Consider the following 18,206-nt stretch of genomic DNA (forward strand, 5'->3'; position numbering starts at 1 on the left):
TCAAAAAAAAAAAAAAAAAATTAGCCAGGCATTGTAGCATGCGCCTATATATAGTTCCGCCTATATATAGGAAGGCTGAGGTGGAGGGATCGCCAAAGTCCAGCAGGTCGATGCTGGGGTGGCCATGAGTGTGCCACTGCGCTCCACCCTGGATGACAGACTTCAACAACAACAACAACAAAAAAAGTTGTGACCTTGTGTGTGACTACCTATTCAAAAATTAATTATTTTACATTTTATTTTTCAGTTCAATAAAACATTATCCATCCTAACTATCCAATTTACAGAGAAAGGACAGATCAATTAACCCCATAATATATTTGACTTTTTTTTTTTGAGTTGGAGTCTCACTCTGTCAACCAGGCTGGAATGTAGTGGTATGCTCACAGCCACCACAGCCTTGACCTGCTAGGCTCAGGCAATCCTTCTGCCTCAGCCTTCCATGTAGCTGGAGCTACAGGCGCCCGTCACCACACCCAGCTAATTTTTTGATTTATTGTAGAGACAAGGTCTTGCCAAGTTGCCCAGGCTAATCTCGAACACTTGGGCTCAGACAATCCTCTCGCCTCCACCTCCCCAAGTGTTGGGATTACAAGTCTGAGTCACCATGCCCAGCCATATTTAACTTTAATATTGCATTGTCCTGTGATTTCTTCTAGTTTACTAATCTTGATTAACATATTTTATTAGAAAACCTTTTCATCTTTTATATCTTCTTATAGCTTGCAAACACTTTGGTAATAGAGATGTATCACCTATAACATTTTTTTTTTTTTTTTTGAGTTGTAGTCTCCCTCTGTTGCCCAGGCTGGAGTACAGTGGCATGCTCATGGCCACCACAGCCTCGTCCTACAGGACTCAGATGATCCTTCCACCTCAGCCTTGCAAGTAGCTGGAACTATAGGCACACACCACCACGCCCAGCTAATTTTTTTTTATTGTAGAGATGTGGTCTCACCAAGTTGCCCGGGCTGGTCTTGAATCTGTGGGCTCAGGCAATCCTCTCACCTTGGCATCCCAAAGTGCTGAGACTATAGGTATGAGCCATCACGCACGGTCACCTATAACACTTCATACAATAGGAAATTTATTTTCAAGTACTAATATGAGGATCAAAAAAACCCCAGAATTTATTTATAAAAAATTGTGTATTTATTCTGACATGTTTAAACTTCAGTCACCTTTAAAGTACTCTCCATTTGATGCAAGACACTTATCTAGATGCTTTTTTCCATTGCTCAAAACAGTTTTTGAACTTGTCAATCTTGATGCCTTTTTAGTGCTTCTGTTTTGTTTTTTTCCCCACCTCTTCCACATCAGCAAAACATTTCCCTTTGGGGACTTTTTTTTATCAGGGAAACAAAAAAAAGTCAGATCAGGTAAATAAGGAGAGTGGGGCATGGGGATCATGCCATTTTGGGTCAAAAACTGCTAAACATTTAGCGCAGTGTGGGCAGGGGTACTCATAAATCACCCATCATGAAATGGGCAAACACACTGAAAGAATCTCCAACAAAAATTCACTGAAGCTGAATGCAGCCTCTCACAACAGCACTAACTAGCACACTAATCCTAGAACACTTAGCTAGCAGAGGAGGCCTGTACAGGGGATCAACCCTAAAAAAAAAAAAAATTTTTTTTTTGGGTCCCCTGTATGTGTCAGGCTAAGTGCTAATGTATTTTCTCATTTAACCCTTGTAACAGACCAGGCATGGTAGCTCATGCTTGTAATTCCAGCACCTTGGGAGGCTGAGGTGGGACAATCACTTGAGGCCAGGAGTTCAAGACCAGCTTGGGCAACATAGTAAGATCCTGTGTAATAAAAAAACAAAAAAATCCTGAAAATAAACCTAAATGGTTTGTGCTATAATACTACTTTATAAATGTTTTAAATGAGGCTTAAAGAAATTCAATAACTTGCTTAAAATCACACAGCTTATTCATAGTAGAGTCAATTTGCCAGCTCAGGTCTCTATGCCTGAAGTCTAATCTTAAGGCAATGTTACCTCAAGTCCCTCTGATTTAAGCACAATACAGCCTCCCCTTCCCCTCTCCTCCCTTTCCTTTTCCTTACTGTCTTTAGAGACAGGGTATCATTCTGTCACCCAGCCCAGAGTGCAGTGGCACAATCACAGTTCACTATAACCTCACTGGGCTCAAGAGATTCTCCCACCTCAGCCTCCCAAGTAGCTAGGACTACAGGCACATGCCACTATGCCTGGTTAATATTTGTGTGTGTGTGTGTGTGTGTGTGTGTGTGTGTGTGTGTGCGCATGTGCGCGCACACGTGTGTGTGTAAAAAAACAGGGGTCTTGCTATGTTGACCAGAGTGGTCTTGAACTCCTGGTCTCAAGCAATCCTCCCGCCTCGGCTTCCCAATGTGCTAGGATTACAGGTGTGAGCCACCGCACCCAACTCTCTTCTCTTTCTCCTCTTATCTCTCCTCCTTAGCCTCCTTGCTAGTTCTTCTTCCAGCTAACCCTATAAACATGCACTAAGATTTCCATTTCTGGCTAGTTCACTTCCCTGAATCCAATAATTAGCAAATTCTATCAGCCCTACCTTCATAATACTGTACATCTAGTAACCAATCCCTGTCATCACACTAAATACTACTCTGGTCTTTCTTTTTTATAGATTTTTTTTTTTTTTGAGTCAGAGTCCTACTCTGTCACCTAGGCTGGAATGCAGTGGCACACTCACGGCCACCACAGTCTTGACCTGCTGGGCTCAGGCAATCCTTCTGCTTCAGTCTCACCATGTTGCCCAGGCTGGTCTCAAACCAGTGGGCTCAGGCAATCCTCTCACCTCAGTCTCCCAAAGTGCTGAGATTACAGGCTTGAGTCACCACACCAGGTCTTAGAGATAAGGTATTGCCAAGTTGCCCAGGCTGGTCTCAAATCCTCTCGCCTCTACCCCCAAAGTGCTGGGATTACAGGCTTGAGCCACCGTGCCCAGGCTTAGAGATGAGGTATTGTCATGTTTCCCAGGCTGGTCTCGAACCTGTGGGCTCAGGCAGTCCTCTCACCTCAGCCTCCCAAAGTGCTAGAATTACAGGCTTGAGCTACCACATCTGGCCTTCGAGATGAAGTCTCACCAAATTGCCCAGGCTGGTCACAAACCCATGGGATCAGGCAATCCTCTCACCTTGGTCTCCCAAATTTCTGGGATTACAGGTGTGAGCCACTGCGCCCAGCCTGTTTATTTTCAACAGAGTTGTAGCCAGAGTGGTCTTTTAAAAATTTAAGACAGTTTGAGAGGCTGAGGTGAGTGGACTGCCTGAGATCGCAGATTCGAGACCCGCCTAGGCAACTTGGCAAGACCTCATCTCTACATAAAAAATAAAAAAAAAAATGAGCCAGGCGTGGTAGCATGCCTGTAGTTCCAGCTACTTGGAAGGCTGAGGCAGAAGGATCACCAGAGCCCAGCAGGTCAAGGCTGCGGTGGCCGGGAGTGCTACTGCCCTCCAGTCTGGATGACAGAATGAGACTTCAACTCAAAAAAAAATTTTTTAAAAGTAACATGCTACTCCTCTATTCAAAACATGTTACTCCTCTATTCAGAATATGTTACTCCTCTATTCAAAAATGAGACAGGGCATGGTGGCTCATGCCTGTAACCCCAGCACTTTGGGAGACCAAGGTAGGAGGCTATCACTTGAGCCCAGAAGTTCCAGACCAGCCTGGGCAATATAGTGAGACCTCATCTCTTCAAAAATTTAAAAAATTAGCTGGATTCAGGAGGCTGAGGTAGAAGCATCATGAGCCCCAGGAGGTTGAGACTGCACTGAGCTATGATCATGCCATTGCACTGCAGCCTGGATAACAGAGCGAAATTCTGACTCAAAAAAAAAAAAGAAAAAGTTAGGTGTGGTGGTATGCGCCTGTCGTCCTAGCTACTTGAGAGGCTGAGGCAGGAAGATCACATGAGTCCAGGAGCTTGAGGCTGTGATGAGCCGTGATCATGTCACTGCACTCGAGTGAGACTCCAACTCAATCATCATCATCCATTCATTTTCTATCTTATTAAAAGCTTGAATCCTAACTATTACCTGCAAGGCCCTGCACAATCTGCTCTCCTCTTCCTTACCATTACCTCTTAAAACCATTGCTAGCCTGGCTCGGTGGTTCAGTCTGTAATCCCACACCTTGGGAGGCTGAGGGAGTGGATTGCCTGAGCCTGCGGGGTCGAGACCCGCCTGGGCAACTTGGTGAAACCTCATCTCTAGAATAAATCAAAAAATTAGCTGGGTGTGGTAGCATGCGCCTGTAGTTCCAGCTACTTGGAAGGCTGAGGCGGAGGGATCGCCAGAGCCCAGCAGGTCGAGGCTGCGGTGGCCGGGAGCGGCCACTGCACTCCAGTCTGGGCAACAGAGTGAGACTGCAACTAAAAAATAAATAAATAAATAAAAAATAAACTACTGCTTACTCTGATAAGCCAAACTAGCCTTGTGCTATTTCTGTAACACTTTGCACATGACTCCTTCAAGTCTCTGTGTAAATGTCCCCTTCTTAATGAGGCCTACTACCCCAGTCACCCTATTTAAAATTACAAAACTTACTACCCTTTCTACCTCCTTTACCTATTTTTCTCTATACACCTTATGACCATTTGACATATTATAAATTTTATTTTATTGCTTGAGTTGGAGTCTTACTCTGTCCCCCACATTGGAGTACAGTGGCTCACCACAGCCTTGACCTCCTGGGCTCAGGCAATCCTTCTGCCTCAACCTCCCAAGTAGCTGAGACTACAGGCGCACACCACCACACCAGACTACTTTTTTTTTTCAAGAGGTGAGGTCTCACTATGTTGCCTTGGCTGGTATCCCTCCTCAGTCTCCCAAAGTGATGAGAGACAGGCATGAGCCTCTACACCTGGCCAAATTTTACTTATTTACTGTGGTTTCCCCTGGTAAAATAGCTCCATGAGAACAAGAATTGTTTTGCTCACTGATGTATCCCCAGTACCCATGATAACTGGCACATGGCAGACGCTCCAAAAGTATTTTCTGAATAAGTCCCAAATCTTCTTCATCAGCTTTCAGCTCCTGAGTGAAAGACCCACTTTTCCAACTGACTATAATACATCTACAAGTGATGTGCCAAAGACAATTAAGCCCAAAACTAAACTCATCTTCTCTCCTACACAAAACTGGCTTCTCCTCCTTCTCTCAACCTAGATTAAAGGTATCACTGCACAAACTCTGGAGTCATCTTTCATTCCTTCCACATCTAACTGATCTATACAATTCTACATCCCAAATTTCTTTCAAGTTCATTCTCATTCTAATAGTTACTATCTTATCTGAGGCATTAATATGCTTCTTCTTTTGACAAATAGTTACTGAGCACCTACTGTGTATCAAGCATTATCTTAGATATAGGAAAAGAATCAAGAGCAAAGCAGTCTTTGCCCACATAGAACTTACAATCTAGTAGGGAAACAAGGCAATCAATGATCATATAAATAGCGTTTTAATTGATTTTTTAAAAAATACGGGGTCCTATGAAAGCATATAAAATGTATCCTGACCATGTGTATGGATAGGAACAACAGGGAAGGCTTCCTTCAGTAAATTATGCTTGACTGCTATCTGAAAGGTGTGCAATAGTTATAACTAGATAAAGGTGGGAGGGAGGGGGGCAGGAGCACTGCAACCAAAAGAAAACTCCAAGAGCAGCACGTATGAAGGTTCTGGGTTCTGAAGTAAGAGGGAGGGGCACTGCGTAGTTAATAAGCACAGGATTTCTTTCTTTCTTTTTTTTTTTTTTTTTTGAGTTGGAATCTCACTCTGCCGCCCAGACTGGAGTGCAGTGGCCGCTCCCGGCCACTGCAGCCTTGACCTGCTGGGCTCTGGCGATCCTTCCACCTCAGCCTTCCAAGTAGCCGGAACCACAGGCATGCGCTACCACACCCAGCTAATTTTTTATTTATGTAGAGATGAGGTCTTGCCAAGTTGCCCAGGTGGGTCTCAAACCCGGGGGATCAGGCAATCCACTCACCTTGGCCTCCCAAAGTGCAGGATTACAGGTTGAGCCACCGAGCCCGGCTGCACATGACTTCTGAAGACAGAAAGCCTGGATGTGATATGCCACACATTAGGCGTGCATCCCAGGGCAAGTTACTCAAATCAGTTACTCTCTCTGAGGCTTCAGTTTTTCTTATTTTGAAATGGGGATAACAGAAGTATTTACCTTATAAGGTTACTACAAGAATTAAGTCAATTAATGTATATAAACAACTTTGAACACTCTCTTGCCACATAGTAAATGCTATGTGTCAGTCATCAATGAACACAACCACTTTGTAGAAATGAAACAAAGGCCACTGTGGTTGGAGTACGAGAAACTAAGTTGGAGGATTGGCAGGAATATAATTAAAAGGTTTTAAACTGGGGAATGACTACTAGAATAAACATCTAACTGATGAAATCCCTTCCCCGCCAGGTTTTGTCCTCCAAGAAAACACAAACTGATCAAATCAGACTCCTCCTTTCAAATTCCCAAAAGCTCCCAGCTCTCCCTTATGACTACACGACAAGAGCCAGAACTCCTACACAACTTAGAAAGCCCTTTTTAATATCATGCTGATTTACCTTTATCATCAGTTTACCTACTTTTTTCCAAACTATCTTCAGCCACCAACATATATCTGCACTTTGTTTCAATAATACAAATGTCTCACTTTGAAAACACTGCAATTTTCTCCTCTCCTCAGCAGTAATTCTTTTTCATGTTTGACTGGAAATCTGATACTGCTAGACACTTTGATTCAGTTGTCTTTCTTTCCAACTGTCTTAGAATGACTGCATTTCTAGAAAATTCTCAGAAATATGCAATTAATAAAAACTTACACATCAATTCAGATACATAATATACTATTTTCCCCTCCTATTTCAAAGTATATTCCTTTCCTCTGAGGTCCCATGCTAACGCCTAAAATTCTCTTCACAAAAATGGAAAAAATTTTTTAAAGGCAATAAAATCCTAAACCAACCCAAAAGTGAGGATCACTCCATCAACATCACCAGTGGAAGCAAACAGTAACTGTCCTACAGGTCAGAATTAAAGGCATGGGTTCTTAACCAGAGGTCCACAGACTCCTCAGGGCTACAAGGTAGTTTTATGAAGCCCCTCAAATCGCATGCAAGTATGTGTACATGCCTTCTTCTGGGGAGAGGGTCCATACCTTTCATCAGAGTTTCAAAGATATCTGTGACCTCCAAAAGGTTAAGAAGTGTTCTAGAGAAAAAGCAAAGACAAGCAAATGTGATTAAAGAGTGAGTCCTTTTTAGGCTGCCAGGCGTGCCTCACGTTCCCTTAAGACAGTAATAGCTGAAATCAGGTCAAAGAACATTATATAAAGGTGACTTATCTAGTCAAATATAAATTTAATATAGACCTGACAAATACAGATTTGATGGAAGGAGGAACTCCATAATCCAACACAAGATCCATAATGGCAAGATATGGGGTAGCTGGCAGCTTACTCCAGGGATTTCAAAAGTAGAACAAATAGGAAGAAAACATTAGATCTTCTGTTCACTCATTCAAAAATTCCTTTTCCATGTATGTTTTATAACTTATGTAATGGTCAACACAATAAATATTAGGAGACCACTGATATGCATTTCAGTAGCAAATAAACAGTAACTCCAAAATAACACAAAAACCCACTAGTAAAGTTTAGAATCCAAGAGTGAGAAACATAGCAGCTTTCACAGAAAGACTAATTGGGGCCAACTGATATGTGACTAACGAGAGTCCCTCTCCCTACCCTTACTCCCCTTTTGCTTTTTTGGTTTTGTTTTGTTTTGTTTTTAAGCTCAGCAAGCTTTAAAAAATCCGTTTCCAGTTTCGGCTCGATCAGCCTGGCTGGTGTCCGAGGTAGCATGACCAAACCATCTAATGGAAAAGCTACTTGGGGACACAACAACGAATCTAGATAGTCTCTTACCGTACCCTAAAAGAAAACCCTCTCTTCTGCCAGGAAAATAGTAGTCTAAGTACGCGAGAGCTACCAAGATTCCCAAAAGACAACTTAAGGTACAGATTCCTTCCGTGCTTCAGAGTGTCACCCAATGGGGACACCAAGAGATGCAGGGCACATCCGCCATACGAAGCGGGACGTGGGTACCCCTAACCGTGGAACTGCTTTTCCAAAATACCGCCGCTGGGTCCTCTCTGGTGGTAGGGGATGGCGTAAGGGGAAGGTTGGCGGGCAGAAGACTCGGAAAACTTTAAAATCGGAGGCGTCTGCGCTTCCACTAACGCTTAAGGCCTCCTCCAGCCCACGCTCCTCTGGAGAGGCCTATCTTCGGAGAAGCCTCTCCCCCGGTTCAAAACCCGGCCCGGGGGCGTCACCCCGCCTAGAAAAACGAAGTGGAAGCATTTTCTGGATGTCGGGGACCTGCTCAGGGAGGAATACACAAACGTGGCATCATCTGCTAGCACGGGAATCTCAGCTTTGGACGGCGGACGGAAAGCATCAAACCCGAGAAAGAAAAAGGGGTCCTGGGTCCGGCGTGGGACAGAGGAGGAACCGCTGACGTAATGCAGCTCTGACGAGAAACGAGGATCACAGGTGGAAGGCACTCGCACACGCCGGTGGGGAAGGGTGACAGACGACACAACGATGAAGAAGGGAGCAGAGATAACAAACACGGCGGTCAACCGTGAGGAGAAATGGGAAATTACGGAAGGCGTAGCGGGGAAGAGAGGCACAAAAGAACAGAACTACGGCGGAAGCTGAGAAACGAAGTGGAAAAGCCTGCAAGGAGAACACGTGCACGAAGGCGCAAGCCACCCTGCGGGATTCGGTCCCCAGAAAAGCCCAACTCGGCCCTTCCCCCTCCTCACGGTACCTTCAGCTTATGGAGCTCCACCGTCTCGGCAGCCATCTTGTTACTCCTCACTCCGCTAGGCCCCCACCCGCTGCCTCCGCCTCCAGGGGCTCCCGCCGGGACGGGGAGACCCACGGCCGACCAATCGCTGCCGCTCTCACTCCCACCCCGCACCATCAGCCCTTCCCATTGGCCAGTAGCTGGCGTCGTTCTCACTCCTCCCGCAGCTTTCCCCACCTCTTGCAGAAGGTGGGGCAGGGAGAGGGGCGGGCCCTGCAGCTTCAGAACGGCAGAAATAGCGACCAATTGTGCGTTTCCACTAGGATTGCCTACCAATCGGTGGTGGCAGCGCTGACTCTGTTCCCCCAATAGGGAGAGCGCAGATGGGGAAGCTACTTCCTGGAGACCACAGGTGTGGTGGTGAGCTCCGCGCCCCTAGGCGGACCGGCTTCTGAAGCTGGCAGGTAGGGGCTGCCGAGGGGCTGGGAGAGGTTGCCGAGGGAAAATGGTGGGAGGCGAAAGGAGCGGCGAGGAGGCGGCAAGTACTGAGAAGGGAGCGAGCCCTGAAAGGAGCCCACGAACGATCTAGGGAAAGCTGGGAGGAGCATCGGGCGGGTTCGATGCTAGAGTTTAGGGAATCTTAGGTAGAGAGGGGGCGGGCAAGAGCTGCGTCCTAACCAGTTATCACCAGCTGTAGAGCTAGCACAATTCTGAAGAAACGAGTTCAGACGCTCGCTGCCGCCCCCGGAGTCAGGACTGAGGCTCCATTTCTCGAGGCTCAGGTCCCTTCCTAGCCCAGTCCAGAAGGCGTGGGCAAGTTCCTGCAGCGCCTCTCCTTGAGAGAAGGAATGAGGATACTGGCTACTTACATGCCAAGGGACTAAGACACAGGGCGGGCAGACCCAGAGGAAAAAGTGGGGACTCATTCCTTCTCAGTGGTTCCTTGATTGATACCATGACTTACTTACGGAATTCTAGTTGTGTGTGATCTCTTGGTGATTCTTACTAACTTCTTCAGGAAAATAGAGATACTCCTGTTTCCCTTGCTTCTTGAAGTAGGCTTAACGCCTTCATGTTACAGTTGAAGTGCAAAGATCAGAGTAAAAAATTACAATTTGTCTCTAAAATGTAGGGAGGACTCTTATTGCCTTTTAAAGTTTTCTCCGTCTTCAGTTTTTCCCTTCTGTGTTCTTGCATTGCCAATAGACCTCAAGGGGATTTTGGCTATTTGGGAGACAAGTGGGAGGACAAGCGCACAGAGGGGTTGAGATTCCTGCCTGATCCCCCATTATGGTAGGATGAATGTGGGGGTGGCACACAGCGAATTAAACCCCAACACTCGAGTGATGAATAGCCGGGGCATCTGGCTGGCCTACATCATCTTGGTAGGACTGCTGCATGTGGTTCTCCTCAGCATCCCCTTCTTCAGCATTCCTGTTGTCTGGACCCTGACCAACGTCATCCATAACTTGGTGAGCACTAAACCACTCCCTCGTACCCACCTCAGGCCTTTCCCAACCAAAAACCGAGTCACCAATTGTTTGGGGATTAATGTCTTCCTTTGGAATAATTCTTGGGTTCAAGAACTACTTTCTGCCTTTCACACTGCCCCCTTCCCTCTTTCCAGGCTATGTATGTCTTCTTACATACAGTTAAGGGGACACCCTTTGAGACCCCTGACCAAGGAAAGGCTCGGCTGCTGACATACTGGGAGCAGATGGACTATGGTCTCCAGTTCACCTCGTCCCGCAAGTTCCTCAGCATCTCCCCTATTGTACTGTGAGTCTACGGGCGAAAGGGAGGATGCTGGGTTAGAAAGAGTTCCAAGAACCAGGTAAAAAGACCAACAGGGAAACTTTTAAAAGGCAGACTACCCATCTATGACCTTTTGAAGAAACTGTGATATACTAGTTCTAAATCTACAGAGGATAGGAAAAAGGAGAATACAATATTATAATCAAGCATTCCTTGCTGCCTTCTTAGTAGTAAGGGAATGAAGGGACAGAGAAAAAAAAATGCCAAGTAAAACCAAATGAATTTACACTTCCAAAAGAAGTGAATAGATAAAGGCAGAACTGATGGTAATCTTCAAAAACACTGGGGAGTGAAAGCAAAGACTCTAACTGTCATACAGGCTGAAACAGCTTTAGCTATCATTTGCCATATCATTAACTTAAGAAACACAAACCAACCTATATCTCCAGTTAAGGTTGCTATCTGATTATCTCCTGAATCCCAAAGTAAATACTGTTGATATAGCTGAAATACTTTCAGATATCCTAGGACTACATACAATAAAACTGTTCATTTGAAATAGAAGACAACGAGCTGGGTGTGGTGGCATGCACCTGAAGTCCCAGCTATTCAGGAGGCTGAGGCAGGACTGCTTGAGCCCAGGAGTTGGAGGCTGTAGTGTGCTATGACTGCACCTGTGAATAGCCACTGTATTGAAGCCTGGGCAACATAGTGTGACCTGCCTCAAAAAAAATTTTTTTGGGTCATTGCCTTGCTAGACTCTGGTGTGGCCATGCGCTCTTAGAGCTATGGCTATCACCATGCTTCCTGGCTTTGGCCACCTCCCCCACATTGGGGAGGTGACTCTTCTCTTTCTCTCTCTAATTTACTTTTAAGTTTTAATAAATTTACTTAAAAAATTAATTAAAAAAAAATTTTAGCTGGGCTCAGTGGCTCAGCCTGTAATCCCAGCGCTTTGGGAGGCTGCAGTGAGTGGATTGCCTGAGCCCACGGGTTCGAGACCCACCTGGCCAACTTGGCGAGACCTCATCTCTACAATAAATCAAAAAAATTAGCCGAGCATGGTAGCACGCACCTGTAGTTTCAGCTAGTTGAAAGGCTGAGGCGGAAGGATCGCCTGAGCCCAGCAGGTCAAGGCTGCAGTGGCCGGGAGCGTGTCACTGCACTCCAGTCTGGGTGACAGAGTGAGACTCCAACTCAAAAAAAAAAAAATTTTTTTTGGCTGGGTTCAGTGGCTCACCCCTATAATCCCAGCACTTTGGAAAGCCGAGGTGAGAGGATTGTCTGAGCCTATTAGTTCAAGACCAGCCTGGGCAACTTGGCGAAACCTCTCTCTACAATAAATCAAGAAAAATTAGCTGTGCTTCATAGCATGTGCCTGTAGTTCCAATGACTTGGAAGGCTAAGGTAGAAGGATCGCCTAAGCCCAGCAGGTCGAGGCTGCGGTGGCCATGCCACTGCACTCCAGTGTGGGCAACAGGGTGAGACTCCAACTCAAAAAAAAAAAAAAAGAAGAGAAAGTTACTAGAAAGGCATGAATATGGATAGGGAAGGGCAACCTTACTCATCCTATTTTTCTCTCCCCAGCTACCTCCTGGCCAGCTTTTATACCAAGTATGACGCTGCTCACTTCCTCATCAACACAGCATCACTGCTCAGTGTACTGCTGCCTAAGTTGCCCCAATTTCATGGGGTTCGTGTCTTTGGCATCAATAAATACTGAGGGATGGGGCTGGGTGGGGACAGCTCCACCGGCATGGGGAAGTCATTGAAACAAAAGGCTATAACATCCTTCTCTTCTTTGCCGTACTGTCTTCCATATTTTGAAAGCCCGAGAACCATACCACCTTTCCCAAACTCTCAGGAAGAGAAGACATTGGAAAATGGGGCTCCTGGGCCCGGTCCTGCTGGGCAAGTTGCTTTGACTCAGGAGAGGCCAATGATGTAAGGGCCAAATCACTCACCTCCACACAGGAAGCCACGTTTGGGCGCTTGTTTGGTGATCATATTTTTCCATGTTTTCTGTCCCTACCACCTTCTGGCTTTGTTTCACTTGTATTTTCCTTATAATAAAGACAATTTTTTTTTCAGTTATGGCTGCAAGTTGATCAGCAGGAAGATTAGGGAAATGTCCTAATAAGGTTGGGAAGGAAAGATGGAATACTGACTTAACTGTATAAAGCTTTCAGCAATTTTTTAATCCTTCTCCTGGTGCAATAGGAGGTACCCTTCACTCTCAGCTGACATTTGAGAGAGAAAGGATTCTCAAATGAGAAAAAGGACTCCAACTATATGGGCAAAGAAGAAAGGGAAGATGCAGGTTGCCAGTTATACATTTATAGAAAGATAATCCCCTGGCTTTAAATAGATATGTACATACAAATATGAACAAACTTAAAAAAATACAAACCCTTGGATCACAAGAGGGCTCTGGGAACCCCCTTATCCTTCCCCCTCACCCAAGGGCAGCAGGCACGAGCCTACTTTTCAAAAATTATTAATTTTGGCCATCCTTGCAGCAACAAGCCCAAAATTGGGTGATGTACCCACAAGGTGAAAGTCCGAGGGAAAATTCAGTTTCCATTCTCTGAACTCTATGTATCTCCTATAATTAGGGCTACATATTTTCTTGTTCTGTCTTTTAAGTAGTGTATCAGGGTAAAGGAGGGAACTCCCTCCTGAAATCATCAAGGAGTAAGATAGATTCATAGTTTAAAAATGGGGGAAGTGTCATCTGCTCTAAAAGCAGATGATAAGACAAAGGCATACAGACCCCAGGGAAACACCCCTTCCCATACCTCAAAGGGACGTGTTGTCCAGCCCAGCTCCAGGCCCTAGGTTCTTTGCTCTAGCCACCCCTATTTCTTTGGTATTGTCAGAAGACAAGATTCAGTTCCTGGGTGCTGGGGAAGGAGGGAGAGTGGTTCAGGGGTTTCCTATGAGTACTGAGTGAATGACTTAAGCTTAAAATTTTCCCTTTTTAAAATATTTAAAAATAAACAAGTCAAACTCCAGCCTGTGCTGTACACAGCCCTTTTGACTCCCTGACAATTGATTTGAGGAAAGAAGAGAAGGGGTGTCAACGCTGGAAGGGTCTCCTCACTTTCTTCCGCCGCTTCGGCTTGGCTTCTCCCTTGGGTACTGTGCTGTTGGGCTTAGAGGCTGCAGTGGCTCCAGGGCCAGGCTGAGGAGCTGCAAAGAAGTTCCCATTGGACATCTGGCCTGGGGGTACTTGAAAGATCCGGCTCAAGAAATCCTGAAGGTCAGCAGGAGGGGCATCTGGGGTGGCTCTGAGATAAGACAGAAGAAAAAATAAGGCTAGAGGTACCAGAATGATATTGTTACCTAAGTTAAAAATATACTGAGTCAATGCCCAAACTTCCTAGAGAGTGAGGCACCTAGGTGTCCTAAAAAGCAGGCCATCTAAAACTATATTCAAAACTGGAATAGTAGAAAAATTACTGACAGAAATAACACCTACCTCTGCCGCCCACTGGTGCCTGGGATCCGAGAACCAAATGAGATGTGATAGGGGACTCTGTGGGTATCTGGGGAGATTCCTACACGCTGGCATCCAGCCCACTCTACAAACATGAGAAATATTTAGCCAAAACATCACAGTTTAGAGCACATGTAAGATCAGAAGTATGAGCCGATATTTCTAGAGGACGGAAAAGTACCTGTGATGTCATACACCTTTCCATCCATCAGTGCAAAGTAGGTGATCTTGAGGCCCAGCATGCTTGACTCTGCCCAAAAGTCTCCTTCCTCAGCAGGATGCAGCCTGTTACACTCAGCACAATATCTGGCACTCTTAGGTTCCCGATCCATTTCAAATCTCCTGCAATCCAACAAAAGGATAGTTTCTTAATAATTTGTCAAGCATACCTAGGGCATTGCTAGTAGTCTCATACTCACAAATATGGTGGAAACATCTAAAATTCTCTCCTTAGTTGTTTCATATGCCTATGTACCCCCCTGCCTTCAACTTTCTATCTTAAAGCTAATCTTGTTTTTTTTTGTTTTGTTTTTGAGACGTGGTCTCGCCAACCTGCTCACCCTGGTCTCAAACCTCTGGGTTCAGGCAATCCTCTTGACTCCACCTCCCTAAGTGCTGGGATTACAGGCATGAGCCACCATGCCCGTCACTAGTTTTCCTTTTTTTGAGTTGGAGTCACTCTGTCGCCCAGACTGGAGTGCAGTGGCACGCTCCTAGCCACCGCAACCTTGACCTGCTGGGCTCTGGCAGCCCTTCCGCCTTGGCCTTCCAAGTAGCCAGAACTACAGGCATGCACTACCATGCCTGGCTAATTTTTGATTTACTGTAGAGACGAGGTCTTGCCAAGTTGCCTGGGTGGGTCTCGAGCCTGTGGGCTCAGGCAATTCACTAGCCTCGGCCTCCAAAGTGCTGGGATTACAGGCTGAGCCACCAAGCCCAGCCGCTAATTTTTCTTAATGCTAACTCAAATTCTCAAGCTCTTGACGGCATGACAAAGGGTCATTTTACTCATCATCTATATCTCATACTTACCAATGCTCACAAGGAAGACCTCTGGTTACCCAACCCCTGAGCTGTGGCTGTCCCATCCCTGTCCTCCTGTTTCATACCTGTGCTTTCCTTGGCATCGGCTACACATCATGGTATTCATTGCCTCCTTGAGGTCGTCTTGCAGCTTGGACAGAAACTCATTCACTGACCAGCTCAGCTCATTCTCTGCCATTCGCTTCCTAAGGGAAGAAAGTCTTTGTAAATCAGAGAGTATTGAGGGAGGGACAAAAGGAGACAGATCTACTGGCCTTTTGAGGCCCCTGGCTAGTTAGAAAGACAAGCAACTTCAGTCCTCTCTGCCTCAAAGAGCCTCTATCCACATATCCAGGTGCCTCTCCTGTTGAGTGTTCATTTACTTCATCTGACAATTTCCCATCTCCAACTTACATCTCATATTCCTTCCGCCTTTCAGCATTGCTGACAATGTCCCAAGCTGCTCGCAAAACCTTGAAGGCTTCCTCAGCCTGGGGATGATGATTTTTATCGGGATGAACCTGCCCAGATAAAGAGATTTCATGACAAACTCATTCCAACCCTCTCCCCATCTTGGGTCTATTCTCATATCAAACAGTTCTCTTTTGGCTGGGTGAGGTGGCTTATGCCCATGATCCCAGCAACTCAAGAGGTTAAAATGGGAGGATCGCTTGAGGCCAGGAGTTCGAGACCAGCCTAGGCAACATAGTGAGACCCTGGTCTCTACACAAAAATTTAAACATTAGCCAGGCATGGTGGTGCATATCTGTACTCATAGGTACTTGGGAGGCTGAGGTAAGGATTGGGGCTTCAGCCCAGGAGTTTGAGTTTACAGTGAGTTATGATCACACCACTGCACTCCAGCCTAAGCAACAAAGCAAGAGACTGTCTCAAAAAAAAAAAAAGAGGTTCCCTTTCACCAGCCTTTTGGAGAGTCAATATAGCTTAATGATTAATTGCTCTGGCTCTGCAGACAGATTTGTGTTCAAGTCACAGCTCTGCCACTTATTAGCTATATTACCTTGAATATGTTATCTATCATGGATTGCTGCTAGGATTAAATGAGTACACATGAAATATATATCACAGATTCTGGCACTAGGGTGATCCACCATCCCAGTTTGCCTGGGACTGTTTCATGTTAGTACTAAAAGGTCCCATGTCTCTGGAACCCCCTTAATCCCAGGTGAATAGGGATCAATCTCCCTACCCAGCATACACATACTAAGCCCTTCCTTTTTTTTGAGTTGGAGTCTCACTGTCACCCAGGCTGGAGGGCAGTGGCACGCTTGAAGCCACTACAGCCTCTACCTGCTGGGCTCAAGCCATCATCCACCTCACCCTTCCAAATAGCTGGAACTACAGACCTATGCCACCACACCCAGCTAGTTTTTACAATTTATTGTAGAGATGAGGTCTCACCAAGTTGCCCAGGCTGGTCTCAAAACCCCGGGCTCAGGCATTCCTCTAGCCTTGGCCTCCCAAAGTGCTAGGATTACAGGCTGAGTCACCGTGCCCAGCCCTATTTTTATTTTATTTTTGAGTTTGAGTTTCACTCTTGTTGCCCAGAGTGGAATGCAGTGACACACTCACAGCCACCACAGCCTTGACCTGCTGGGCTTAGGCGATCCTTCCGCCGCAGTCTTCCAAGTAGCTGGAACTACAGATGCACGCCACCACACCTGGTTAATTTTTGTGATTTATTGTAGAAACGAGGTCTCACCAAGTTTCCCAGGCTGGTCTTGATCCCCCAGGCTCAGGCAATCCTCTTGCCTCAGCCTCCCAAACTGCTGGAATTATAAGCTGAGCCACCATGCCCGGCACCCTTGCATTTTAATTTTATTATCAGTTATAAAGTAAGAGTTCCAAAGATGTTACACAGATGTTACATTTTCTAACTTATTCCTTGTCCTTTTTTTTTTCTTTTTTAGGCATAGGTCTCGCTTTGTTATCCAAGCTGGAATGCAGTGGTGCAATCATAGCTCACTATAACCTCCTGCCTCAGCCTCCCAAGTAGCTCAGACTATAGGCATGTGCCACCATGCCCAGCTAAAAATTTTTTTTTTAGAGATGGGATCTTGCTGTGTTCCCCAGGCTGGTTTTGAACTCTTGGCCTCAAGTGATCCTCTAGCCTCAGACTCCAAATGGGAGTTACAGGCATGAGTCACCACACCTGACTCTAATTCCTTTTTTTAATTTTTTTATTCTTTTGTGTCTGGATCTCACTCTGTCACCCAGGCTGGAGGGCAGTGGCACGATCTCAGCTCACCACAGCCTTGACCTTCTGGACTCAGGCAATCCTTCTACCTCAGCTTGTATACAAAACTTCTTGGCTTGATAAACTATGGTGTGGCCATGTGCTCTTTGAACTATGGCCAGGCCATGTTTTCTTAAGCTTTGGCCCTGTCCCCTCCCTTGAGGAGGTGAATCCCCTCTCTCTCTCTCTCCAATTTACTTCCTAAATAAACTATATTTTCTAATCTAACTTCCGTGCAATTCTTTGCATCTTTCATGTGGCATTGGGTCACACACCAGACACCTACACCCCCAGCGGGCCTGACCTAACGTTTTGGAGGCCCTGCTGGGAGTGTTCCTTAACATTTTTGGAGGTTTCACTGAGATGTGACCTAACATTTTTGGAGGTCCTACAAAGATCTAACATTTTTGGGGTCCCACCGAGATCTGCCACTCTCTCGCTCTCTCATTCTCCTCTCCCACCAAGATTTGCCGCTTGCTCTCTCACTCTTTTCTTTTTTTTTTTTTTTGACAGAAGAAATGATTTATTTAAGAAAAATTCACCCCCCACAGACAGGGAGTGGGTCTACACTCTAGGTGAGTGTGGCCTCTCACTCTTTTTTAACCCTAGTCTCTCTGTGGAGAGAGATAAGGCGCTTGGCTCTCTTCTCTGCTACTCTTAAAGAAAATAATAATAATAATCTGCCTTTCTGTACCAGAAAATGAAGTAGCATATCATGATCTCAGAGGCTTTTTATATATTTTTCAGCCTTTAATCCAAGACAAATAATATTTTTTTTTTTTTGAGTTGGAGTCTCACTCTGTCACCCAGACTGCAGTGCAGTGGCC

General features: G+C 45.7%; 2 protein-coding genes across 5 annotated transcripts in view; one reads left to right on the top strand and one right to left on the bottom strand.

The window, feature by feature from the left end:
• SARNP (SAP domain containing ribonucleoprotein) overlaps window positions 1-18,206 on the bottom strand; it is a 70,795-nt gene that overhangs the window by 47,105 nt on the left and 5,484 nt on the right. For 2 of the 3 annotated variants that reach the window (XR_002482307.1, XM_008064013.1), the window contains exon 1: window positions 8,867-8,951. Coding sequence is in view for 2 of the 3 variants with exons in the window: in XM_008064013.1 (XP_008062204.1) it covers window positions 8,867-8,902 (36 nt within the window). In the remaining variant the exon portion in view is untranslated. Of the gene's footprint in view, window positions 1-8,866; window positions 8,952-13,703; window positions 13,891-14,081; window positions 14,185-14,280; window positions 14,442-15,208; window positions 15,329-15,536; window positions 15,644-18,206 lie in introns of those variants that run through there. The other variant, XM_008064012.2, reaches the window with a different exon arrangement.
• Window positions 9,119-12,690, top strand: ORMDL2 (ORMDL sphingolipid biosynthesis regulator 2). Of its 2 annotated transcripts, none has more exons than XM_008064014.1 (4): window positions 9,119-9,309; window positions 10,143-10,317; window positions 10,473-10,624; window positions 12,188-12,690. In XM_008064014.1, exons 2-4 carry the CDS (start codon window positions 10,144-10,146, stop codon window positions 12,321-12,323), a joined length of 462 nt encoding a protein of 153 aa, XP_008062205.1. In that variant the 5' UTR covers window positions 9,119-9,309; window position 10,143; the 3' UTR covers window positions 12,324-12,690. The 2 variants fall into 2 exon arrangements, with proteins under 2 accessions (XP_008062205.1, XP_021571212.1); XM_021715537.1 differs by lacking the exon at window positions 9,119-9,309 and adding an exon at window positions 9,534-9,621 and having other exon boundaries at window positions 12,188-12,443.

The sequence above is a fragment of the Carlito syrichta genome, unplaced genomic scaffold (genome assembly GCF_000164805.1).
Source record: "Carlito syrichta isolate Samal-C Ts95f unplaced genomic scaffold, Tarsius_syrichta-2.0.1 Scaffold307179, whole genome shotgun sequence".
Taxonomy (NCBI): Eukaryota; Metazoa; Chordata; class Mammalia; order Primates; family Tarsiidae; genus Carlito; species Carlito syrichta.

Excerpts from the sequence above, each read along its gene's own strand:
- ORMDL2 (XM_008064014.1), top strand. The coding sequence starts at position 10,144 with ATGAATGTGGGGGTGGCACACAGCGAATTAAACCCCAACACTCGAGTG. Across the intron at positions 10,318-10,472 it reads CCAACGTCATCCATAACTTG|GCTATGTATGTCTTCTTACA; the intron begins GTGAGCACTAAA and ends CCCTCTTTCCAG. Across the intron at positions 10,625-12,187 it reads AGCATCTCCCCTATTGTACT|CTACCTCCTGGCCAGCTTTT; the intron begins GTGAGTCTACGG and ends TTCTCTCCCCAG.